This window comes from Zalophus californianus, chromosome 10 (assembly GCF_009762305.2).
Source record: "Zalophus californianus isolate mZalCal1 chromosome 10, mZalCal1.pri.v2, whole genome shotgun sequence".
NCBI lineage: Eukaryota > Metazoa > Chordata > Mammalia > Carnivora > Otariidae > Zalophus > Zalophus californianus.
The window spans coordinates 46,614,929-46,642,761 of NC_045604.1; the positions used below are offsets into that span (position 1 = coordinate 46,614,929).

Genomic DNA, 27,833 nt, shown 5'->3' on the forward strand with positions numbered 1-27,833 from the left:
AAAAAATGCTCAACATTACTCAGCATCAGGGAAATACGAATCAAAACCACAATGAGATACCACCTCACACCAGTTAGAATGGCTAAAATTAACAAGTCAGGTAACGAAAGATGGCAAGGATGCAGAGAAAGGGGAATCTGCTTATACTGTTGGTGGGAATGCAAGCTGGTGCAGCCACTCTGGAAAACAGTATGGAAGTTCCTCAAAAATTGAAAATAGAGCTATCCTACAGCCCAGCAATTGCACTACTAAGTATTTACCCCCAAGATATAAATGTAATGATCCAAAGGGGCACATGCATCCCAGTATTTATAGCAGCAATGTCCACAATAGCCAAACTATGGAAAGAGCCCAGATGTCCATTGACAGATGAATGGATAAAGATGTGGTGTGTGTGTGTGTGTGTGTGTGTGTGTGTGTGTGTGTGTGTGTGTGTAATGGAATATTACGCAGCCATCAAAAATGAAATCTTGCCATTTGCAATGACATGGCTGGAACTAGAGGGTATTATGCTAAGCAAAATGAATCAATCAGAGAAAGGTAAGTATCCTATGATCTCACTGATATATGGAATTTAAGAAAGAAGGTAGAGGATCATAGGGGAAGAGAGAAAAAAATGAAACAAGATGAAACCAGAGAGGGAGACAAACCATGAGAGACTCTTAATCATAGGAAACAAACTGAGGGTTGCTGGAGGGGTGGGGGATGGAGGGATGGTGTACCTGGGTGATGGATATTGGGGAGGGTATATGTTGTAATAAGCACTGGGTATTATATAAGACTGATGAATCACAGACCTGTACCCCTGAAACAAATAATATATGTTAAGTAATTGAATTTAAACTTTTTAAAAAAGGAGATTTACAGGCCAATATCCCTGATGAACATAAATGCAAAAATTCTTGATAAAATACTAGCAAATGGAATTCAACAGTACTTTAAAAGAATTATTCACCATGACCAAGTGGGATTTATTTCTGGGCTTCAGAGGTGGTTCAGTATTCACAAATCAATGAAAAGAATTGATGAATGAATGAATTGATGAATGAATGAATCACAAATGAAATGAAATGAAATGAATCAATGAAAAGAATCACAAATCAATGTGATTTACCACATCAATAAAAGAAAGGATAATATCCTGTCAATAGATACAGAAAAAGCATTTGATAAAATACAGCATTCTTTTTTTTTTGATATTATCTATTTATTTGACAGAGAGAGACACAGCAAGAGAGGGAACAGAAGCAGGAGGAATGGGAGAGGAAGAAGCAGGCTTCCCACAGAGCAGAGAGCCCGATGCAGGGCTCGATCCCAGGACCCTGGGATCATGACCTGAGCCAAAGGCAGACGCTTAACGACTGAGCTACCCAGGCGCCCCAGCATTCTTTCTTGATTAAAAAAAAAAAAAAACCCTCAACAAAGTGGGGCTAGATAAAACACCTTAACATCGTAGAGGCCATATATAAAAGACCCACAGCTAATATCATCCTCAATGGGAAAAACTGAGAACATTTCCCCTATGGTCAAGAACAAGACAAGGATGTCCACTCTTGCCATTACTACTTAACATAGTACTGGAATTTTTAGCCTCAATCAAACAACAAAAAGAAATAAAAGACATCCAAATAGGCAAGGAAGAAGTCAAACTTTCACTATTTACAGATGACGTGATATACTCTATGTAGAAAACCTGAAAGACTCCACGAAAAAATTGCTAGAACTAATGCATGAATTCAACAAAGTTACAAGATATAAAATCAATGTGCAGAAATCTGTTGCGTTTCTATACATCAATAATGAAACAGCACAAAAAGCAATCAGGGAATCAGTCGCATTTGCAATTGCACCAAAAATCATAAGATACCTAGGAATAAACCTAATCAAAGAGGTAAAAGATCTGTACTCTGAAAAGTATAGAACACTTATGAAGGAAATTGAAGAGGACAGAAAGAAAATGCTCATGCTCCATTCTTGGAGCATTGGATTTGTTCTTCCAATCCATTCCTTGCTCATTGATTAGAAGAACAACCATTGTTAAAATGTCTCTACTACCCAAAGCTATCTACACATTTAATGCAATCCCTATCAAAATACCACCAGCATTTTTCACAGAGCTTGAATAAACAATCCTAAAATTTGTATGGAACCACAAAAGACCCTGAGTAACCAAAGTCCTGAAAAAGAAAAGCAAAGCTGGAGGCATCACAATTCTGGACTTCAAGCTGTATTACAAATCTGTAGTCATCAAGACTTATGGTGCTGGCACAGAAACAGACACAGAGATCAATGGAACAGAATAGAAAACCCAGAAATGGACCCAGAACTATATGATCAACTAATCTTCAACAAAACAGGACAGAATACTCAATGGAAAAAAGACAATCTCTTCAACAAATGGTGTTGGGAAACTGGACAGCAACATGAAGAATGAGACTGGGACCATTTTCTTACATCATACACCCAAGTAAATTCAAAATGGATGAAAGACCTAAGTGTGAGACAGGAAACCATCAAAATCTTGAGGAGAACACAGGCAGCAACCTCTGTGACCTCGGCCATAGCAACTTCTTTTTTTTTTTTTTTTCAAGATTTATATTTATTTGAGGTGTGGGGAGAGCAGCAGAGGAAGATGGACAGGGAGAGGATCCCAAGCAGACTCCCCACTGAGCACAAAACCCGATGTGGGGCTCAATCCCATGACCCTGATATCATGACATGAGCTGAAACCAAGAGTCAGACACTCAACCAACTGAGCCACCCAGGTGCCCCCATAGCAACTTCTTACTATACAAGTCACTGGAGGCAGGGGAAACAAAAGCAAAAATGAACTATTGGGACTTCTTCAAGATAAAAAGCTTCTGCACAGCAAAGGAAACCATCGACAAAATTAAAAGGTAGCTTATGGAATGGGAGAAGATATTTGCAAATGACATATCTGATAAAGGGTTAGTATCCAAAGTACATAAAGAACTGTTATAACTCAACACCCAGGGATGTCTGGGCGCCTCAGTCGGTTAAATGTATGCCTTCAGCTCAGGTCATGATCCCAGGGTCCTGGGATCAAGTCCCACATCGCGCTCTCTACTCAGCAGGGACCCTGCTTCTCCCTCTGCCTGCCGTTCCCCCTGCTTGTGCTTTCTCTGTCTCTGACAGATAAAAAAAATCTTTAAAAAAATAACTCAACACCCAAAAAACAAGTAATCCAGTTAAGATATGGGCAGAAGACATGAATAGACATTTTTCCAAAGAAGACATCCAGATGGCTAACAGACACATGAAAAAAATGCTCAATATCACTCATCATCAAGGAAATACAAATCAAAACTACAGTGAGGTATCACCTCATGCCTGTGAGAATGGCTAAAATTAACAACACAGGAAACAAAAAGTATTGGCAAGGATGTGGAGAAAGAGGAACCCTCTTATACTGTAGGTGGGAATGCAAACTGATGCAGCCACTCTGGAAAACAGTATGGAGGTTCCCCAAAAAGTTAAAAATAGAACCACCCTATAATCCAGCAATTACACTACTAGGTATTTACCCAAAGGATACAAAAATATAGATTCAAGGGGGTACATGCACTCCGCTGTTTATAGCAGCACTATCAACAAGACCTAGACTGTGGAGAGAGCCCAAATGTCCATCGACTGATGAATGGATAAGGAAGATGTAGTATATATATATATATATATATATATATATATATACACACACAATGGTATATTACTCAGCCATCAAAAAGAATGCAGTCTTGCCATTCACAGCAATGTGGCTGGAGCTAGAATGTATTATGCTAAGTGAAACAAGTCAGAGAAAGACAAATATCATTATTTCGCTCATATGTAGAATTTAAGAAACAAAATAGATGAACATATGAGAGGGGGAAAAAGAGAGAGAAAGAAACCACAAGAGACTCTGAAAGATAGAGAATAAACTGAGTGTTGATGGAGGGAAGTGAGTGGGGAATGGGCTAGATGGGTGATGGGTGTTAAGGAGGGCACTTGTTATAATGAGCACTGGGTGTTGTATGTAGGTGATAAATCACTGAATTCTACTCCTAAAACCAATATTGCACTGTACATTAACTAGAATTTAAATAAAAATTTTAAAAAAAGAAGCTTACAAACCCAGTATAGGGAGAAGACATGTAATAAACCAATAATAAAGGTGGTATTTTACTGAACGATAGCCTAGATATATAAAGGTTATCTATATTAAAGGCCTAAATAACTTATTCAGAAATTGTGTTTTGTTATTTTATCTGAATTTTATTTAATTATATTTAAAAGGCCTTTCTAGACCTTCAGTCACTATTAATTAGATTAAAACAAAGTATGATATAGATGAAAATTGTTGAATTTTAATTTAATTGTTGAATTTTGATTTAAGTGTTGAATGTGGGTGATGGGCATATAGTCATATGTTCTACTATTCTCTTTCCTTTCTATATGTTTGAAAACCTTTAGAATACTCATGAAAAATAAGAAGTCACAAATAACATTAATAGAAAAACTCCAATTATGAAATAGAAACAGGTTTCAAAGCATGGTTTTATTTTTAGATTGAAGAGGCTCAAGTTCAAGACACTGGTCGTTACACTTGTGAGGCAACAAATGTTGCTGGAAAAACTGAGAAAAACTATAATGTCAACATTTGGGGTAAGTGTGATTATATGTAATTAACTGAAGATCAATTATAGATAGGTTACTGTTAAAGGGATTTAAAGAAGGACTGGGATGTTCAGATCTGTATTTGGGGAATAAAACAGATAAACTCTAGTAGTATTTAAGAAACTGAATTAACAGGATTAATTGATTACATGGGTAGGTGTGAAAAGAAGAAGAGTAGAGGATGGATGTTGTTGTGGGTTGGCCAGCTGGGCCATGTGGACAGCAGTGTCCTTCCCTCAGAAAAGGAACAAAGGTGTCTGGGTTCAGTTGTGGGCAAGTCAAATTTGAAAGTGTCTCTGATATATCCAGGTTGAGATGTTTAGTAGTCAGACAAAAATCTAGACCTCAGATGGGGTCTGCATTACAGATACAGATTTGCAAGTATTTGTGTCAATGGAAGCCATGGGAATAGAGGAGGGTGGAATTGAGGTTGGAGATGGTGTACTTATAGTAATGGCAATCTATGTAATTGTCATTTTCTTCGGCAGAACTTTCCATCTGTGGTATGGGAGATGACAGAGTAAACTAACTGTAGGATTCATCCAGAAGAAGAGTGTTGCAAAACAGGAAGGGCAAGAGTGCAAGGCAGTTGAGATTATTGGCAAAGGAGTAGTTGAAATTATTGATCATGAAATCTAAGCTGGATAGAAAAGTCAGTAAACAAGAGTAGGCAGCTGGATTGGGAAGTTTCTGAGAGATGAAAAGACTTGAGATTCAATTGGGTCGATGAAGTGAGAATTGGGAATAATTGAGTGAAAGCTATAAGGATGGAGCAGTATGAGAAATGTTCTAGATGATGAACATGGTGGAGAAAGGAATGAGCAGATCAAGGAAGTGAGTAGCCACGGTGGTCAGACTGGATGTTGCAGATGTTGTGTTCATACAGAAGAATGCCAGGTCTCCATGTGAAGGAGAAAGATAAAAACAAGTACCAAATTGTTCAATGAATAGAAAAAGAATGGCAGGTTCACAGATGATGGTGAGGTAGAAAGAGAAGTAAATTGGTGGCATGAGCCTCAAAGAAGGAGGTTTTCACATGGGGGCAGTTGAAGTTGAACAATGACTGGAAGCTACATTGAGAGGGGAGGATTTTCCCACTCCTCAACTCCCAGGAGCTTGGAAGAGCAAGCATCTGCCACCTGATAATATTGCAGCCAGAGAAGCATCTTGAGAGGAGAGTTCAGCCAGCAAAGGCAGGCTTGGCCTTCTTGAGAGGAGCGTGGGTAGTCAGGGTTCACTTAAATGTTCCAAAGAGAAACTAGAGAACAGTGGGGAGGCAGGCTGTGCATTCTAATAACATATCCATTTCTTGGATCAAACCCCTGTGTCTGTCCTTTACCATAATGTTGTAAGCCTGTTTTCCAGTTCTGTTCAGGAGCTAAGACATCAAAACTGGCTGAGCAGAAAAGACAATTAAGTGTAAATTTGGTAGGTGCTTTAGTTTTCTGATGCAAAAAGTCTAATTATCTACAATACATTAGCTTCTGAATATTTTGTTAATTAAGTTTCTATCTGTGAAAACGAGAAGTCTGCTAATAGGTATTTTTCTGTCTTATAGTTGACTTTTAATGTGGTATCAATATGTCAACCTCAAGGGCTAATTTTTTCCTTATGTCATTTGAGTGGGAACCTTTTTTTAAAATGTAAAATATTAAGGAAATTTAATGTAAAGTTAATGTAAATATAATAATTTTTCATCTTTCAGTGCCACCAAATATTTATGGTTCTGATGAACTTGCTCAACTTACAGTCATTGAAGGGAATCTCATTAGTTTATTGTGTGAATCAAGTGGTATTCCACCCCCAAATCTCATTTGGAAGAAAAAAGGTCAGTTTTCATCCTCAACATTTATAAGATTAAAATAAATGTTAAATGAATCTATATTTTGTTTGACAAACATATCATTTTATTAACAAACTTTCCTGGGGTTTTCATACAGAAATACTAGATAGTATGATTGCTTTATATTAAATGTGTAGCATTTGATAACTTCTACACTATATAGCTGAAAATCTTTAATTTGGAACTGTTCTCCAGAAAAAAATTAACTTTCTGTATTAGTTGATTACTTTATAATCTAATGCATTATAGGGTGGCTATAATGGTCAAGAATCCGCCATTCAAAGAATTCTTTTATCTTCTTTAAAGTAAGCTTTAAAAAATATTTTCTATAACATTTTTGCTGTATTTGTTACAGTTTTACAATGTATGCTGAGTTAAACAAATTTTCAATTTATTCATTAATATTTATTTGTATCCATTAAGTATCAGACAGATCATCTATATTTTTAGTTGATTTTTTTTAAGATTTTATTTATTTATTTGAGAGCGAGAGCAAGAGAGATGGGAGAGGGAGAGGGAGAATGAGACTCGCCGCTGAGCAGGGACCCCGACTCGGGGCTCCATCCCAGGACACTGGGATCATGACCTGAGGCAAAGGCAGACCTTTAATCCACTGACCCACCCAGGTGCCCAATATTTTTAGTTGATTTTTAAAATCATTTTGTTTTATTGTTTTAAGATTTTACTTTATTTTTCTAAGTATGCTTTCAAATGTAATATTGATTGAAAAAAATTTACAGAAGATAATCTTTTTTTTTTTAAAGATTTTATTTATTTATTTGACAGAGAGACAGCAAGAGAGGGAACACAAGCAGGAGGAGTGGGAGAGGGAGAAGCAGGCTTCCCACCGAGCAGGGACCCCAATGTGGGACTCAATCCCAGGACCCTGGGATCATGACCTGAGCCAAAGGCAGACACTTGACTGAGCCACCCAGGCGCCCTGCAGAAGATAATCTTGATAAATGTCTCTTCCTCCTGCCTCTCCTCTCCTGCCTTCTCCTCCTTCTTTTTGCATAGGATTATTTTACAGTGTCATCTGCCTTTTAGGTTCTTGAACTAAGTTGTAAATAAACGTACTTATCAAAGTATGTACACAAAATGTTATATATTTTTGCTTCACATTCTGGCATTTTGTTTTCTTTGTAGGCTCCCCAGTGCTGGCTGATGCTGCAGGGCGAGTCAGAACTTTATCTGGAGGCAGACAGTTACAGATCTCAGTTGCGGAAAAATCTGATGCAGGGCTATATACGTGTGTAGCATCAAATGTTGCTGGAACTGCAAAGAAAGACTACAGTCTGCAAGTTTATAGTAAGTTATTGATTAGCCAGACTTTCTTTTAATCTGTCTCTCCTTTTTGCTTTTTCTTTATATCTTTTAAGATACATTCAAGGTAGTATGGTTATAATATACCTATCATAAGACTCACAAATTTAAACTGTGCTGACATAAACAAAGAGCAATTGCTTATTTCTGCCTGTTATTCATTTAGCAATACAGCTGTGCACTCTACATCAGCATGCTAATAGAAGACACATCAATGTGGTTGTAATGTATTGGGGGCAGGATAGTGGATATGTGGAATGGGGAGAGATGGTGTTGTATCATAGGGTATATTTGCAAAATGGAAAAATATCTTAAAGAATATTTAATTTGTATAAGATTTGAAACTGTTTTAAATATTCACATTATCTCATTTAACCTTTACATGAACTATGATATGAAACAAAATTATTGCCTCCATTTTGCATATGTAGTCATCTAAGTTCAGAGAGGTTTCCATGACTGACCAAGGTCACCTGAATTGATTGTAGTAGAACTGGCACTAAAACCCAAGATTACTAATGCTGGCCCATGTTTCTTCCCCCACACACCTATGTATTAGAATTGGTCTAATTTTTTTTTCTTAGAATAAGTATCAATTAGGTAAATTCAGCTACAAAACTACAGAATAACTAGTAATCAGTGGCTTAACCAATTAGAGACTTATTTTCTCACATAATGAGAAGCCTGAGGTTGGCAGTCCCTGGAGTTGGTCAGAACCTTATTCATATAAACCAGGAGAGCTAGGATTCTCCTGCTCCTACCTATGTGGTCTCAAGATCATTGCTTCAACTGTGGTATCAAGTCTACATTGAAGGCAAAAATAAGGGTAAGGAGTGGTATGTTTTCCTTTCTTTGGGACAGCAAAAAAATTCCCAACCCATTCCCCTCATCTCCCATACCCACCAGGCAGACCTTTATTTAGATTTTATAGGCCTGAATTGATTCATGTGGCCACCTCAATTTTCAGAGAATGAAAAACAGTCTCAGCTTTCCAACTCCTGAAGTGGAATGTAGAAGGAAGAAAGGAATTGATTGTGAGCGAGGCTACTGTTATCTATTTTAATGTTAGTAGTAGGAAAGCTTCTGTAAATTAGGGCTATGAAAGATAAGTTCAAGTATTTGTATAACTTGTTAAAAATCAGGGAAATTAACACAGAATTCTTTTCTTACTGTGTTTAAAGCTTTATTCTAAGCATGAACACATTTAGAAACATTGGAGAGGAATTCTACCTCTCAATATAGCAATGCTTTGTCTGTTAGCCCTGGGTCTTTTATTTAGTAGTTAATATTTTGACATCAAAAATGAGTTTAACTTTGGCTGATACGAATTCTTATGCAAGACTTGAAGCAGACATTTCCTACTTTACTATTTTTTCTTTCTTTCTTTTTTTTTTTTTTCCAGTTCGACCAACTATATCCAATAGTGGCAGCCACCCTACTGAAATCACTGTTACTCGAGGGAAGAGTATTTCCTTGGAGTGTGAGGTGCAGGGTATTCCTCAACCAAAAGTGACCTGGATGAAAGATGGCCGCCCTTTGACCAAGGGAAGGGGAATGGAAATATTGGATGAAGGTCGCATCCTTCAGCTGAAGAACATTCATGTATCTGACACAGGCCGTTATGTGTGTGTTGCTGTAAATGTAGCGGGAATGACTGACAGAAAATACGACTTAAGTGTACATAGTAAGTATAAAGAAGCTCAGTAAGTCTATTCACTGGCCATTATAATCTATAGCATCCTGGATGGGAAACATAAGCCTTAAGTGTTGCGTCTTTTATTTATAGTCTATGATTTTCTGCATGTGCACCTTTTCTCTGGACCAGTCTCATCACTTACCCTTTTATGCTTGACCTCCCATTTCTTACCTTGCTGAAACAGGCATATATTGGAAATTCTCTTAGAAAAGCACATAGTAAAGTAGATCTAATTCTCTGTCTTCTTCAAGTACTTTTGAACCAATGCTATCCTAAGTAATATTCCTTGATCCTCTGTTTTCCAGATTTGCTGTTTTGGTTAGTATAAGGCTTGGTTCCTTAGAATTTACTGACTAAACATCAGTTGCTCATGAGTTGTTCTGAAGTTAGCTTTAATATCCTAATTAATGAGTCATAAATGTCAATAGGAGTAGACCAAGCATACATGTACTCAGGGACAGTTATTTGTATGCATATAAGTTAAATTGCAATTTTAATTTTTTCTTTTTTTTCAGTTTATTTAAACTAAAAACAAAAATAGTTTGCCCCTCCCCCGACTGTTCTCTGTACCTATGAACTTGGTATATTTGTTTTTTTTTTAATTTTTTAAAATTTTTTTGTTTTTTTGAAGCTATTATCAGTATTTTTTTATTATGTTCAATTAGCCAACATATAGTACATTATTAGTTTTTGATGTAGTGTTCAAGGATTCATTAGTTGTGTATAACACCCAGTGCTTATCACAAGTGCCCTCCTTAATACCTATTTTTAGATTCCACATCTAAGAGAGATCATACAGTATCTATCTTTTTGTCTGACTTATTTCACTTAGCATAATGCTTTGAGGTACTTCCATGTTGTTAGAATGGCAAGATTTTGTTCTTTTTTATGGCTGAAAATAACCCATTGTATAGATATCCTTTAATTTCTTTATCTATTCATCCATCAATGGACATGGGTTGTTTCCATTGCTTGGCTGTTGTAAATAATGCTGCAATGAACATGGGGGTGCATGAGTCTTTTCAAGGTAGTGTTTTCATTTTCTTCATATAAATACCTAGAAGTAAAATTGCTGAATCATATGGTGGTTCTAATTTTAATTTTTTGAGGAACCTCAAAAAACCTGTTCACCCCCATGGCTGCATGAATTTACAGTTCCACCAACAGGGTGATTCTCTTTTCTCTTCATCCTCTCTTTGTTATTTTTTATCTTTTTGATAATAGCCATTCTAACAGGTGTGAGGTGTTATCACATTGTGCTTTTGATTTGCATTCCCTGTTGATTAATAATGTTGAGTACCTTTTCATTGCACCTTTTAACCATCTGTATGTCTTTTTTGGAAAAATCGTTATTCATATCCTTTGCCCATGTTTAATTGATTGTTTTGGGCTGTTGAATTGTATGGATACTTTATATATTTTTGATATTAGCCCCCTATCAGATATATGATTTACAAGTATTTTCTCCCATTCAGTAGATTGCCTTTTCATTTTGTTGATTGTTTCCTTTGCTGTGCAGAAGCTTTTTACTTTGATGTAGTCCCAGTGGTTTATTTTTGTTTTTGTTGCTTTTTGTTTTTGGTGTCACATTCAAAAAACCATCTCCAAGACCTGTGTCAAGAGGTTTATGTTTTCTTCTAGGAGTTTTATGGTTTCAGGTCTTATGTTCAAGTGTTTAATCCATTTGAGTTCATTTTTATGTATGGTGTAAGATAGTGGTCCAGTTTCATTCTTTTGCATTTGGCTATCCAATTTTTCCCAGCACCATTCAATGAAGAGACTGTCTTTTCCCCCATCAGATATTCCTGGCTCCTTTGTTGTAAAATGATTGACAATATATGAGTGGGTTTATTTCTGGGCTCTCCATTCTGTACCATTGATTTATGTGTCTGTTTTTATGTCAATACCATACTGTTTTAATTACTAGAGCTTTGTAGAATAGTTTGAAATTAGGGAGTGTGATGCCTCCAGCTCTGTTCTTTCTCAAGATTGCTTTGATATTTGGGGTCCTTTGTGGTTCCATATAAATTTTAGGATTGTTTATTCTATTTCTGTGGAAAATGCCATTGGAATTTTAATAGAGATTGCATTACTTTGGGTAGTATGGACATTTTGACAATATTATTCCTCAGTCCTTTTATCTGTGCCTTGTTCAGTTTCTTTCATTTTTGTAGTATTCAACACACAGGTCTTTTTCTTCTATGGTTAATTTATTCCATGTATTTTATTCTTTTTGATGGAATTGTAAATAGGATTGTTTTCTTACTTTGACTTTATGTATTTCATTATTAATGAATAAAAATGCGGTAGATTTTATGTATTGATTTTGTATCCTGCAACTTTAATGAATTCATTCATTAGTTCTAACAGTTTTTGGATAGAGTCTCTAGGAGTTGCATTTTTTTTTTTTAACCCACAGGGGCTTGAACTCACAACCCTGAGATCAAGACCTGAGCTGAAATCAAGAGTCAGATGCTTAACTGACTGAACCACCCAGGTGCCCCTGCAATTTTTAAATCTACAGAAACAATGATAAATTTATAAGACACAATCTTACAACTTCAATTAGGACATACACAAAGTCCAGTATTAATATCCTGTAGTTTGCAGCAAATATGTGAGCCAAAACGAACATAATCAGAATGTAAAAGAGAAGAAGTTTCAATATTAAGCATCTTTTTTGTTAGAATATTTTAATTTTTAGGATTAGATTTATTTGTTAGAAAATTCTGCCTATAAGAAGGTCATGAATCGGGCACCTGGGTGGCTCAGATGGTTGGGCATCTGCCTTCGGCTCGGGTCATGATCCCAGGGTCCTGGGATCAAGTCCCACATCGGGCTCCCTGCTCCTTGGGAGCCTGCTTCTCCCTCTGCTTCTCTCTCTCTCTCTGTCCCTCTCTCTCTCCCTCTGTCTCTCATGAATAAATAAATAAAATATTAAAAAAAAAAAGAAAATCATTCACCACCAATAGAGTAATAATGTGAAAATCATTTACTGCTATGAGTGGGGAAGAAGCGACGTTTTTACTTCCGGGAATGTCACATTAAAATATTGCTACTTCTAATAAGCTTATTGTTATAATTGCTTATTTTGCTTATTGTTGACCAGGAAATGGAGGTCATCTTATTAACCATAGGCTGTTGAGGATTTGGTGTTTGATATATATTAGCTAATTTCTTTTCCTTTTCTTATTTGTTCTACCATACAGCCCCTCCAAGCATCATAGGAAACCATGGGATACCTGAAAATATCAGTGTCGTGGAAAAGAACTCAGTGTCTCTGACTTGTGAAGCTTCAGGAATCCCCCTGCCTTCGATTACCTGGCTTAAAGATGGCTGGCCTGTCAACCTTAGCAGTTCTGTGAGAATTCTCTCAGGTATTAGAAATTTTCATACACTGATAATCTGGTTAGCCTCATATGGCCACAGTTCCCCCTTAATTTCTCTGTATTTTATTTTTTTCCTTTTGATCTAGTTGCTTACTATAATGCTGATCATGTTAAGAAAAAATATTTAGAAAGGTATGAAAAGCTACATGAAAAGGAGCGGGGGATCTCGAGATACCTCTAGATCCTCTTTAAAAAGAAATCTTGGCACTTGCTTATTACTTAAATCATGGGGATGTCAGAGCATTCATGCTGCAATGAGTACCAACCCATTTGAAAAGTGAGGATGAAAAGAAGTGCTGAAATTAAAGCCAGGGTCTAGAATGAATCATGTTATGTAACAAATCACCATTAACCAAGTATTTCATCTGAGTGAGTTTTGTATTTCCAGGATGGGTTAGTTTCCTGTGAGCTAGGACTTTATCATTATTGTAAAAAGGATATTCAGCTTATTCCTCATCTGATTAGGTAAGAAAATCTATTAGCTTGTCAGTTATGGACCAGTGCAAGCATGAAGAGAGGGATCTTGGGGCCATGCCACAGGAGTCTGTGATTTGCCCCTTTAGTAATGATTTGGATACAGACCGAGAAAACAATCTTGCCAAGGTGTGGTTAACAAAAGGCTTGGACACTTAGAAGAATATCTAATGTGTTAAGTGAAGGCATCTGAATTCAGACACACCTCACCCTGGAACGTTTGAGTTAAACCTAACAAAATGAAAGTTAAATAAACTACTGCACTTACATTTAAAAAAAAAAATGATGAGGGGTGCCTGGGTAGCTCAGTGGGCTAAGCCTCCCACTCTTGATTTCCTCTCAGGTCATGATCTCATTGTTGTGAGATCGAGTCCTGCATCGGGCTAGCGCTGAGCAGGGTGTCTGCTTCTCTCCCACTCTGTCTCCCTCTGCCCCTCCCCCTGCTTGCACTCTCTCTCTTTCTCTCTCTAAAATAAATAAATCCTAAAAAAATGATGAAAATTTGGGCAACTTATAGCTTCAGAATTCTTCATATAAAAAGATCTCGGAATTGTGTTTGTTATTCAGTATGCATTAACAGTGTAATGTGGTTATCAAGAAAATAAATGCAATATTTCACCACATTAATAAAATATATTTTCATGAATAAAAAAAGGAAGAGACCAATTGAGACCAACTTACTCATTAGGAAGACTAGAGGAAGGATTTATTGACAATATTTTCAAAGAAGGATAACCATGATGGTAAATTATTGCAAAATAATTTACATTTCTGATTATATTTAACCTGGAAAAATAAACTCTATGTAACCTTATGGTTACACAGTGAAAATTAAATTTAAATACTTGAAGAACCAGGGCACAGAAAAGTATTACATTGGTTCTGTCTTGTTCCAGAGGTTAAAAAATGCCAGTGTATGAAAGATTCTAGGGACAGATTTGGGTCTCAATATAAGCAACTTAAAAAATATTTATACTGTTTAAAGTCAAGATGAACTATTTTTAAGAGTAAGTGACCTCCTACCTCTAAAATTGTTCAAAGTTTAAATTCCCACTTTTGAAGGCTTTTTCTGAAAAGATCCTTTCCTAATGTTTGAATTAGGTCTAAATATCGTAAAGTCCCTCTCTTTTTTCAAGATGTTCGTCTATAAATGATAAGAGCTCGATGAAGAATATATATTGCTATAATTGTTATACTTATTTCCTATAATTCTCACTAGAGTCATGATCTCAAGCAAGTTACTTAACTTTGCTAACTTCCATCTCTTCACTTAAAAAGTGAAGGTATTAATAGTATTTGCCTCTTAGGGTTTTTGTAAAGATGAAATGGGTCCATGTATGTATGTAAAGCAGTTAATACAGCACCTGCTTATATGGTAAGCAAACAATACATGTTTGCCATTGCCGGGTAAAAGGTTTAGGTGTCCCTGTCCTGGGAAATTTTCCTATTTCCTTACTACATTGTTTTCCTTTGTGCAGGTGTCCCAGTCTCCGCTGATCTTAGGAAATGAATATAATGGCAAAAGTTTTATTACAATTTGGTTACCAAAGACCTGAACCCATTATCTTCCTGTCTTGAAATTATCCTCATTATTTTTGGCTTTTTTTTTTTATTTTTAATCGCTGAAAAAGTAGGACTCTTTTTAAATATAATAGCTACATCAGGGCTCCTGGAAACGAAAAAGGCAAGATAGTTGTGATGTACCACTATCACAAAGAGTGATGAACTCTGGCTTATTATACATTTGTGGGAGTGGTGTGTTGGTTTTATTTAGTTTTGTTTTGCTTGACTAGCAGCTGGAGATCCCTGAGTGAACACATTAAAAGTATTTGACCTTGTGATGCTGCCAGAGGACTCATTCAGTTTTACAGTCTGAACATGTGTATTGTGCAATAGATGAATGAGAATCAGATGAATGGCATATGACTTGCTTGGTCATTGGTCTGCTGCACACTTCTGTTCCATTAAGATTAGTTCTCCAGAGACTTTAAGTACAGATTTTCTGAAAGCAATATTTTTGTGAAGGCCCTGTCATTGTTATAAAGTTATCTGCCAAGAACAGATAGCTGCTGTAAGGATTTAATAGATACAAGATACATCTCCATTTAAGTATCACTTACTGTCAGATCTTTTTTTTTTTTTTTGCAGTTTCTTTTTTTTTATTAACATATAATGTATTATTTGTTTCAGGGGTACAGGTCTGTGATTCATCAGTCTTACACAATTCACAGCGCTCACCATAGCACATACCCTCCCCAGTGTCCATCACCCAACTAACCCATCCCCCTACCCCCCCTCCCCTCCAGCAACCTTCAGTTTGTTTCCTGAGCTTAGGAGTCTCTTAATGGTTTGTCTCCCTCTCTGGTCTCATCTTGTTTTATTTTTCCCTCCCTTTCCCTATGCTCCTCTGTCTTGTTTCTCAAATTCCTCATATCAGTGAGATCATATAATACTTGACTTATTTCGCTTAGCATAATACCCTCTAGTTCCATCCATGTTGTCACAAATGGCAAGATTTCATTTTTTTGATGGCTGCATAATATTCCATTGTGTATATATGTACACACACACACACACACACACACACACACACACACACACACACACCACATCTTCTTTATCCATTCACTGTTGATGGACATCTAGGCTCTTTCCATAGTTTGGCTATTGTGGACATTGCTGCTATAAACATTGTGATGCATGTGCCCCTTTGGATCACTACATTTATATCTTTAGGGTAAATACCTAGTAGTGCATTTGCTGGGTCGTAGGGTAGCTCTATTTTCAACTTTTTGAGGAACTTCCATACTGTTTTCCAGAGTGGCTGCACCAGCTTGCATTCCTACCATCAGTGTAGGAGGGTTCCCCTTTCTCCACATCCTTGCCAACATCTGTCATTTCCTGGCTTGTTAATTTTAGCCATTCTGACTGGTGTGAGGTGGTATCTCATTGAGGTTTTTTTTTTCTTTAAATTTTTTTTTAAATTTTTTTATTGTTATGTTAATCACCATATATTACATCATTAGTTTTTGGTGCAGTGTTCCATGATTCATTGTTTGTTCATAACACCCAGTGCTCCACGCAGAACGTGCCCTCTTTAATACCCATCACCAGGCTAACCCATCCCCCCACCCCTCCCCTCTAGAACCCTCAGTTTGTTTTTCAGAGTCCATCGTCTCTCATGGTTCGTCTCCCCCCTCGGATTTACTCCCCTTCATTCTTCCCCTCCTGCTGTCTTCCTCTTCTTTTTTTTTTTCTTAACTTATATTGCATTATTTGTTTCAGAGGTACAGATCTGTGATTCAGCAGCCTTGCACAATTCACAGCACTCACCATAGCACATACCCTCCCCAATGTCTATCACCCAGCCACCCCATCCCTCCCACCCCCCCACCACTCCAGCAACCCTCAGTTTGTTTCCTGAGATTAAGAATTCCTCATATCAGTGAGGTCATATGATACATGTCTTCCTCTGATTGACTTATTTCACTAAGCATAACAGCCTCCAGTTCCATCCACATCATTGCAAATGGCAAGATCTCATTCCTTTTGATGGATGCATAATATTCCATTGTGTATATATACCACCTCTTCTTTATCCATTCATCTGTCGATGGACATCTTGGCTCTTGCCACAGTTTGACTATCGTGGACATTGCTGCTATAAACATTGGGGTGCACGTACCCATTTGGGTCCCTACATTTGTATCTTTGTGGTAAATACCCAGGAGTGCAATTCCTGGATCGTATGGTAGCTCTATTTTCAACTTTTTGAGGAACCTCTATACTGTTTTCCAGAGTGGTTGCACCAGCTTGCATTCCCACCAACAGTGTAGGAGGGTTCCCCTTTCTCCGCATCCCCGCCAACATCTGTCTTTCCTGACTTGTTAATTTTAGCCATTCTGACTGGTGTGAGGTGGTATCTCATTGAGGTTTTGATTTGGATTTCCCTGATGCCGAGTGATGTTGAGCACTTTTTCATGTGTCTGTTGGCCATTTGGATGCCTTCTTTCTTTTTGTTGTTGTTTTTCACTGGATTAAGTGAGAGGACCAGGAAACACGAGAAAGATCATGAGGCAGGAGGCTGAGGTTTGCAGGGCTAACAGTAACTCATAACAGCTGTACTGATCTAATATCTCTCAACTGGAATCATAGTATGGTCTCACTAACCTGAAGTAGCAGTGAGTGCTTGAATCCTTGCCTAATCAACATGAGTTTTTTGACATGTTTAGATAATTTCTGTATTTAACTTCCCTTATTTAAATTCAGCTCTGGGGAAAAAAGATTGAATTCTGGTAATCAGCCTTGTTTATGTAAATAAGTTACTACTAAGTTTACCTTTCAACCAGTTGAAGATGGGGAGGTTGCTTCTAGGAAAAGCTCAGTGACAGCTTGTTGTGTTTATAAAAACAGAAAACAGATGGACACTCCTGACGAATCCAGAGCCAGGTGAATATTCACATGAAAATTTCATGTTTAACCATTTCAGTTGTTTTAGTTCCAAATTCAGGGTACCAAGCAAAAATACACCAGGTAGAAAAGTATTATGAAATCTAAGACGTGATTTCCTTTTTTTTTTCCCCTGAAAATTTACTTCTCAAATGGTTTCAAGGAGTCTCCTCTCTCAGTGGCTGTTCGTCTCTGCAGGCTTTGTTTCAGTCCCATTTGCTGGCTCCTCTTCCTTTGTCGTTCAGTGGAGTCTCTTTCCAAATCCTACCCTTTCGTATATCAGAGTTGCCCTCTCAGTCTACAAGCATTTCTTGGATGAAGAAGTGTAAACTTTATTACATAGAAGTTCAAAATATAAAAAGTAAAAAGGCAGAGTTGCACGAGCAAATCAAGGGACCCCCCCCCCCCCATAGACTTTGATCGAAGTAATTCTAGCATTCCATGATACTCCATTGAAAACCAGTAGTCAGTCTTCAGGGTTTCTCCCATTCCTTCTAGTAGAGAAGGTGTCATCCCAATCCGGGTTGCTGGTGTAGACCTCTTTCTCACATTCCCATTTCACAAACCCAGTGGCAAACTGGGAATCTTTTCCTAAACATCCTGTCACAGTTGTCTTTCTAAAGCACAAATCTCCTTTTTTTGTTTGTTTGTTTTTTGTTTACACACTTCCATAGGTTTAAGTGAACACAATAAAGTCCAGGTTCCTTAGCATAGCATTCAAGGGCCCACAGAATCTGGCCATCTGCCAGCCATTACTCCAGCTAGCCTCATCTCTCTCTGTTTGCTCCACCTGCTCTCCTTTAAGTACCAAACTCACATCTACTTTCTACTCCATATCCGCGTTCATACTCTACCTATAATGGTGTCTCTCAGCTCTTCTCTGTATTAAAATAAACTTGCCTTTGGGGCACCTGGGTGGAGCAGTCGGTTAAGCATCGGACTCTTAGTTTTGGCCCAGGTCGTGATCTCAGGGTCATGAGATCGAGCCTCATGTCAGGCTCTGCGCTGAGTGCGAAGTCTACTTGAGATTCTCTCTCTCCCCCTGCCCCTTCTGCTCATGTGCTCTCTCTCTCTCTTTCAAATAAATAGATAAATCTTTATACATGCTTGCCTCTTAAGATTATGTTCAAACATCATGTCTCTAAAACTCCATTTCTTGCTTGTTGTCACCTAGCATTGTATTTATTTTTTTAGCCATTGGACCATAAAATTCTTCTGAATTATCTTTTCTGCTTCATATAGGCTTAAAGCATATGATTTTTTAAAAATTAAAAAAATTTTTAAAAAATTTAAAAATTGATATTCATGAATGTTAAAGGCCTTTGAAGCATATTGACCGAATTTTACCTAAATTGAGCATTACTTGGCCAACTTGCAAAGTTGCAGATTTCTTTTTGAGTCATCTGGTGGTTTGCTTCCCCAGGAGGCAGGACTCTGCGGTTGATGCAGACCAGAATAGAAGATGCTGTCCAGTATACTTGCGTTGTAAGGAATGCAGCTGGTGAAGAAAGAAAAATCTTTGGGCTTTCAGTATTAGGTATTTTTATAATTTTCAATATCTAGATAAATAATCTAATTGGCTTAATACATTCTGAATGTAGTTAAAATTTATCTACGGCTTGATCTCACATTTATGTATTCTTTGGCCTCTGGACTGACACTCTTGGCAATAATTCAATGTTAGAATAATTTGGATGTAATCAGTTGGATTAAAATGGCTGAAATGCTGTGTCTTTTCAGGTCACAATTGTTCAGACTCTGATAACTTGTTTAACATGAATGCTTATCAGAGTTACAGTGGAAGAAATAAATGTGTAATAAATGTTCTTATTAACTTGTTGACATTTTTATCCAGACTTTATAACTTCTGTTATAATAAAATTCATTAAAATTGAATCCATGACATATAACTTTATATCTTAAAATTAAAATTGATCAAAATAATTTTATGACATTATTCTAGTAAACAAATAATGATATTTTGGGAGGTTTGTTTTAAAGGTTATATAGCTTAATAAAAATGTAAACATAGATGCCTTTGGCATAACAACCCTGCTGCAAGAATTGTTGCTTCCTTTTTCTGTTTTTTTCTTCATTTAATTTTTTTTTTCTTTAGTGCCACCTCGCATTGTGGGTGAAAATACATTGGAAGATGTGAAGGTAAAAGAGAAACAGAGTGTTACACTGACTTGTGAAGTGACAGGTAAGGGACTTAGCTCTTGAGCTTCTGCTGTCCTCCACTCACTGATTATTTATTGCCTCCACTATGTATCTTAATTAGTTGAGAAAAAGTCAAACTACTATAATAAGCATTTGAAATTGAACTGTAGTTGAGGAGAGCCAGCGGAAGTATAGAAGGAAACTTCTCCGATTCTGTGGAAATAAGAATACTCCTACACTGACAAATTTTACCGTCCTTACCAGTGAGGCAGTGTGTTATTGTAACGAAAGTAAATAAATCTCTAAGAGGACATTTTCAAGTCTGTTTGGCTTTTTTTTTTTTAGTTTTTTTATTTGTTTGTTTTTAGTAAAGATGGTCTTGGAGTTTTAAAATAACACTGGGAGTAGCACATAACATCTTATAGAAAGCCAGTGTTTTAGGGAAGATTTGATTAGTTTCTTATTTCATAGTTTACATGCCTTGCATGAGCAATAAATTTAAGTAAGCAAGGAAATGTTTCTATTTTAAGCAAGGCAGATATAAAGAATGTGCTATATACTATTACTTAGCCTGCTATTTTTTTCCCCTAGAAATGATATGGTATGTAACAACTGTTGCATACGGACCAGCTGCCTACATTTTATAGCATCCTCTCCTTGAGGCTTCCAGTTTGTTTGTTTGTTTGTTTTTAACATTGGCATTTGGTTTTCAGTTACTCTTTATTTTTTCTCTTAGTTTTCTTGAGATATAATTGACATACAACATTGTGTAAGTTTAAGGTGTACAACATATATATTATATATATAAGTATATAAACTTCAAAATGAGCACCACAATAAGTTTAAACATTCATCATCTCACATAGTTACAATTTTTTTTTCTTGCGATGAGAACTTTTAAGATCGATTCTCTTAGCAGCTTTCAAATATATAATACTGTATTGTTAGCTGTAGTAACCATGCTGTGCATTACAGCCCCAGAGCTTATCTTGTGACTGGAAGTTTGTACCTTCTGAGCACCTTCAACTATTCCCCCCACCCCTCTTCTCTCTCTGGCAAGCACCAGTCTTTTCTTGGTTGCTATGAGTTTTGATTTTATCAAGTCACACATATAAGTGAGATCATACAGTATTTGTTTTCTCTGCCTGACTTTTTCACTTAGCTTAATGCCCTCAAGATCCATCCTTGCCATTGCAAATGGCAGAATCTCCTTCTTCTTTATGGCTGAATGACATTCCATTCTGTATGTATATATGTGTGTGTATACACAAACACACACACACATGCATACACACACTGCATTTTCTTTATCCATTTACTTGTCAATGGACACTTAGGTTGCTTTCATATTTAAATTATTGTGAATAATGCAAGATAGTGATTTCAGTATTTTCAAATATATGCCCAGAAGGGGAATCACTGGATCATGTGGTAATTCTATTTTTAATTTTTTGAGATCTCCATACTGTTTTCCATAGGAGCTATGTTAATTTGCATTTCCACTAACTGTGTACAAGTGTTCCCTTTTCTCCAGATTTTCACCAATACTTATCATCTCATCTTTTTGAGAATAGCCATTCTTAACAAGGGTGAGGTGATATCTCATTGTAGTTTTTGTTTGAATTTCCCAATGATTAGTGATGTTGAGCATCTTTTCCTGTACCTGTTTGCCATCTGTATGTATGTCTTCTTTGGAAAAATGTCTATTCTGGTCCTTTGCCAATTTTTAAATTATATTATTTGATTTTTTGCTATTAAGTTCCTTATATATTTTGGATATTAATCCTTTATCAGATATGTGGTATGCAAATAGTTTCTTCCCTGCCATAGGTTGCCTTTTTATTTTGTCAATGATTTCTTTTGCTAGGCAGAAGCTTTTTAGTTTCGTGTACTCCCACTTGTTTATTTTTACTATTTTTGCTTGTGCTTTTAGTCACATCCAAGAAATCATTTCTCAGGCTGATGTCAAAGAGTTTTGTCACTATGCTTTCTTCTAGGAGCTTTATGATTCCAGTCTTATGTTTAAGTCTTTACTCCATTTCAAGTTAATTTTTGTGGGTGGTGTAAGACAGGAGTCTAGTTTTATTCTTTTGCATATGAATATCTAATTTTTCCAATGCCATTAATTGAAGAGACTACCTTTTTCCATCGACTATTCTTAAATCCCTTATCCAAATATTAGTTGACCATATATGCCTGGGTTTATTTCTTTGCTCATAGTTCTTGATCTGTTTCTTTTTTTAATGCCAATGCCATACTGTTTGGATTACCTTAGCTTTGTAATATAGTTTGGAATCAGGACGTTTGATGCCTCCAGCTTTGTTCTTTCTCAGAATTGCTTTGGCTGTTTGGGTCTTTTGGGGACAAATGAATTTTAGGACTGTTTTTTCTATTTCTATAAAAAAGCCATTGGAATCTTCATAGTAAGTGCATTGAATCTATAAATGGCTTTGAGTGGTATGGACATTTTAGCAATACTAGTTCCTCCAATCTGAATATAGGATATATTTGCATTTATTCATGTCTTTTTCAGCTTCTTTCATCAGTGTCTTACAGTTTTCAGTGTAGATAACTTTTCACCTCCTTGGTTAGATTTATTCCTAATAGATTCTTGTCTGGATGATTTTTCCATTGTTGGGAGTGGGTTTTAAGGTCCCCAGCTGCTATTGTATTGCTGTTTATTTCTCCCTTTAGTTCTATTAGTATTTGTTTTATGTATTTAGTTGCTCCAATGTTGGGTGCATAAATATTTACATTTATTATCTTCTTGAGAATTGACCCTTTTAAAATTGCATAATGACCTTCTTTGTCTCTTATGACCATTTTTAGCTTAAAGTTTATTTTATCTGAAATAAATGCAGCTATTCCTGCTTTTTTGGGGGTGCCATTTGCTTGAAATATCTTTTTACATCCCTTCACTCTCAGTCTATGTGTATCTTTGAAGCTAAAGTGAGTCTCTTATAGGCCCCATTTTAGTGAATCTTGTTTTTTTAAATGCATTCAGTCATTCTCTGTCTTTTGATTGTAGAATTTAATACATTTATGTTAAAGTAAGTATTGATAAGTAAGGACTTACTATTGACATTTGTTCATTGTTTTCTAATTGTTTTGTTGACTCCTTTATCATCATCTTTTGTGCAACTAGTATAGGTTTTTCTTTACCGTGGGGCTTACATAAAATATGTTTTATTTTAGGCTGATAACAACTTTATTTTGATAGTATACATAACCTTTATTCTTTTACTTCTCTACCCCTCACATTTTAGGTCATTGATGTGGCAGTTTTTATATTTTTTACATGTATCTAGTAACAAATTATTGCAGTTATGGTTATTTTAAATACATTCATTTTCTAACTTTTAGAGTTGTAAGTGAATTACACACCACCATTACAGTCATAGAGAATATGACTTTAACTACATATTTACCATTACCAGTGAGTTTTATACACACATTCATATGTTTTACAACATTAATTATCATCCTTGTATTTCCACTTGAGAATGTCCTTAGCATTTCTTTTTTTTTTTTTAAGATTTTTATTTATTTATTTGAGAGAGAGAGAATGAGAGAAAGAGAGCACATGAGATGGGGGGAGGGTCAGAGGGAGAAGCAGACTCCCTGCCAAGCAGGGAGCCTGATGTGGGACTCAATCCAGGGACTCCAGGATCATGACCTGAGCCGAAGGCAGTCGCTTAACCAACTGAGCCACTCAGGCACCCTGTCCTTAGCACTTCTTATAAGGCAGGTCTAGTGAGGATGAACTCCCTCAGCTTTTGTTTGTTTAGGAAAATCTTTATCTTTCCCTCCTATTTGCCAGCTGTAGTATTCCTGATTGACAGGTCCCTTTTCTTTTAATATTTTGAATATATTATCCTGTTCTTTCCTGGCATACAAAGTAGTCCTTATTTTTGAAAAATCAGCCTAAAATCTTAGGGGGTTTCCCTTGTATGTAATATACTTTTGCTGCTTTCAAATTCTGTCTTTGTCTTTGACTTTTGAAAATATGATTATAATGTGTCTCAGTGTAGCCCTTTTCAAGTTCAACCAATTTGGGGTCCTTTGGGCCTCATGAATCTGGATGTCCATTTCTCTCCCTATGTTTGGGAAGTTTTCAGCCATTATTACTATAAATATACTTTCTGTCCTTTTCCCTATCTCTTGTCCTTCTGGGATTCCCATAACGTGTATGTATATTGTTTCTGTTGATAGTCTTCCATAAGTCTTATAGGCTTTCTTCACTGTTTTTTTTCTTTTTCTTTTTTCCCTTCTCTTCTCTTCACTTCACTTTTCTTTTCTTTTCTTTTCTTTCTTTCTTTCTTTCTTTCTTTCCTTCCTTCTTTTTTTCTTTCTCTTCTGACTGGATAATTTTAATGACCTATCCTCTAGTTCACTAATTCTTTTTTCTTCTTGGTTGAGCCTGGTATTAAAGCTCTCTATTGAATTCTTTAGGTCAGTCACTGTATTCTTCAGCTCTAGGAATTCTGTTTGTTTGTTTTGATTGTTTCTATTTCTTTGTTCATGCACCATTTTCTTAATTTTGTTTAGTTGTCTGTGTTCTTGTAGTTCACTAAATTTCTTTGAGAGGATTATTCTGAATTCTTTGTCAGACAGTTAGTTCACAGATTTCCATTTCTTTAAGGTCATTATTGGGATTTAAGTAGTTTCCTTTGATGGTGTCTTTTTTACCTGATTCCTTGCATTGGTATCTGCACATTGGAGTAAGGGATGTCCTCTTCTAGTCTTTATAGGTTCACTTTAGCAAAAACAGTCATTCACCAGTAATCGCAGCCTGGTGTTCTTCATGGGTCATCTGGTAGCATCCTTGCAGATAGGGCTTGCTCCTAGGGTCTCTGTTTGGTTAAGGCCACTGCCTGAGCTCTGAGGTTAGAAGGTAGGGATTAATGTTGACTAGAAACAGTTGGAAAGTACTGCTCATTGGGTTTCTTGACTGAGTGCAGCTATGGGATAGGCTCTGTGGTTGCCTGGATTCTCTGGTTAGGCTTCCTCATCAGGGACTGGGTGCTATATTTCAGCAGTTGGGCAGGCCTGCAAATTTGCTTCCCTGCCTGGGTAGGGCTATAGAACAGACTCCATGGTTGGTATGGGCAAGCCTTCCAATTTTAATATATTATGCTAGCACTTTTTCCTAACAGAACTTGCTTTTATGGTTTTAAATTTTTTTAATTATTTGAGCAACTTAAAAATTAATATTTAACATAAGTCTCATGTTAAAATAAAAGATCTTCTCCATAGGTGAATTATTCCATTAAAGGAATAATTAATATATTTATATCTCTATCTACTTACTATGTATGTGTGCTAGAATCCTGGTATAAACTGAAAATATCTGTTTATTGAATTATTTCATGCAAGGTTTTTCTTTTTTTTTGTAGCTTGCTTTCAAAAAATATAAAACCTTTAAAAATTTAATATGAATGAAAAAGTATTTGTGATAACAATTTTAATAAAAATGCATGTCCCATTTTTTTTAAAGTATATTTTACTATTTAAACACAAAGACTAATTTGGAATTATTTCACTTATAGATCAAACTAATCTTCTTTTGAAAATGGCTTGTAATCTGTAAATTTTAAAAATTATGACATGATTGTTATTATAAATTATGTTTACAAATTTATTTTAAAATGAATGATTACTGCATTGTTTATAAGTGTGATATTTAAAAGGAAAATGAGTGAAAAATGCCTTCTTTTCATTGTCAGTTGTAGGCATGTACTTATTACCCATCTCTCAGAAATGGCTTTTTGTTACAGGGAATCCAGTGCCAGAAATTACATGGCACAAAGATGGACAGCCCCTCCAAGAAGATGATACCCATCACATTATGTCTGGTGGCCGTTTTCTTAAAATTACCAATGCCCAAGTGTCACATACTGGAAGATATGCATGTGTGGCTTCTAATACAGCTGGTGACAAGAGCAAAAGTTTCAGTCTTAATGTGTTGGGTAGGTACAAGCATTGCCTCAAATCTTGAAGAGTCAGACATGACTGTCTGCTGAATTACCTTCTTTTCTTTTTCTTTTTAATGTTTCTGCCATAGAATTTCATTATTTAAGGAGGACTAGTGCTTATGTACATTTGCTGTTTTTCTTTAATTAATACATTTATTTATAAATTTATTTGTTACATTTGGAATACCACCTACATTCCAGGAACTGTGTTTAGTGCTAGAGACACAACTGTGAATAAGACAGATGTTAAAAACACAGTAGTAAAAGGTAAATGTGTGCTGGTCAAAGAGAAACAGGTCAACAGTACAAGGGGTTCAATCTGGTGCATTTTATCCTTTCTTTATGGGACAGTTATTGGTAATAGTCCATATTATAGTCTTTGTGGACTAGGAATTATGAAATAACTGTACATTCAGTTCTTGCAGCATCAAAGTTATGCTTATGTCTCAGCCATGACATTAAAATAGATTTTTAATTTCTGCTCATGTCTTGAAATTTAAAATGCACCATCTAAATGTATTATATTTGATTACTAATATCAAAATACTTTTCTCCCTCCTTTATGGACTTCTCTGTAACCCATCTCTCAAACATTAGGTACCTTAACATTTGTCCTTACTTCACTGCTCATTTTACTCTAGATATTGTCTTCAAATAATAAGCTTAATTCCCAGAGTTTAATTATTATCTTCTGTAGACTGGTTTCTTTTTAAATCCATACCTGCAACCCAGATCTTTCTCCCAAGTTTGGATTTCTATATACAATTGCTTGTTGGACATTTCTCACTGGAAACCTCATGAGCACTTTAAATTCAAGATATTCAGAACTGAATGAATCATCTTCCCTCCAAAATGAGCAAATCTTTCCATATTTCCTATTTATATTGTTTCACTGCAGTTTACCTACATTCCCAAGCAAGAAAGCTAGGAGTCATCTTTGACTTTGGTTTTATTTAGCCCTCAAATTCTATCATCAAGTGCCACCAACTGACTTTCTAAATTTTTCTGTAGTCACTCCTTCCACTTTATGCCTTCCTTTAGTTCAGTCCCTCATTATCTTATGTGGAAACAAATGGACCTGTCTCCATTACCCTCACTTCCAACACTGACCCCCTTGAATCTACCCTCAATATATTCCCTGCTTGCCCCTCATTGTTTATACTATTCTGCACCCAATAGGCTCCTTCTTCGTACTTCCTACTTCTCCCTTCTTTCACTTACTAACCACCACTAATCCTTTAAGGCTCACTTTGAAATCTTTTCCTTTAGGAGGCCTTCCCTGATGAGAGTCCTCACACCACACACCTCAGATTGGATTGAATGCTATGCTTCCATATATCCTGCACCAGAATTCTCATTTTTGCCCTACTATGCTGCATTATAATTCCTTTTTGTGTGTTGTCTCCTCCATTACTTCCATTTTGAAGTTCTCATTCCTTTTATGTAGAATAAGAACCAATTATTTCTGGAATTGTTAGGAAATAGAATTACACAAATAAGCATAGTGAAATTTAGAAATTCACAAATAAGGAAATTTCTAAACATATTTCTTTAATCACATTTTAAATCTATTTCAGTATCTCCTACAATTGCTGGCGTTGATAGTGATGGGGGCCCTGAAGATGTCACCGTTATCCTTAACAGCCCCACATCTTTGGTCTGTGAAGCCTATTCATATCCTCCAGCCACCATCACCTGGTTTAAGGATGGAACACCTTTAGAATCCAACCGAAATATTCGTATTCTTCCAGGTAACTAGTTTACTTTAAATGCACAAGATACATTTGTGCCATCTACTATTGTAGAAAAAGAATCATTGGTTATTTTTTATAAAAGTACTTATGTCTTAG

At 36.2% G+C, this 27,833-nt stretch overlaps 1 protein-coding gene across 1 annotated transcript in view; it reads left to right on the top strand.

Annotated features, from left to right (window-relative positions):
- The window catches only part of HMCN1 (hemicentin 1), a 471,707-nt gene that overhangs the window by 323,557 nt on the left and 120,317 nt on the right, over positions 1 to 27,833 (top strand). Inside the window, exons 42-50 of the mRNA XM_027611279.2 lie at positions 4,566 to 4,662; positions 6,380 to 6,502; positions 7,664 to 7,825; positions 9,243 to 9,524; positions 12,746 to 12,913; positions 19,272 to 19,385; positions 19,965 to 20,051; positions 25,786 to 25,977; positions 27,561 to 27,734. Of these exons, the coding sequence (XP_027467080.1) occupies positions 4,566 to 4,662; positions 6,380 to 6,502; positions 7,664 to 7,825; positions 9,243 to 9,524; positions 12,746 to 12,913; positions 19,272 to 19,385; positions 19,965 to 20,051; positions 25,786 to 25,977; positions 27,561 to 27,734 (1,399 nt within the window). The remainder of the gene's footprint in view (positions 1 to 4,565; positions 4,663 to 6,379; positions 6,503 to 7,663; positions 7,826 to 9,242; positions 9,525 to 12,745; positions 12,914 to 19,271; positions 19,386 to 19,964; positions 20,052 to 25,785; positions 25,978 to 27,560; positions 27,735 to 27,833) is intronic.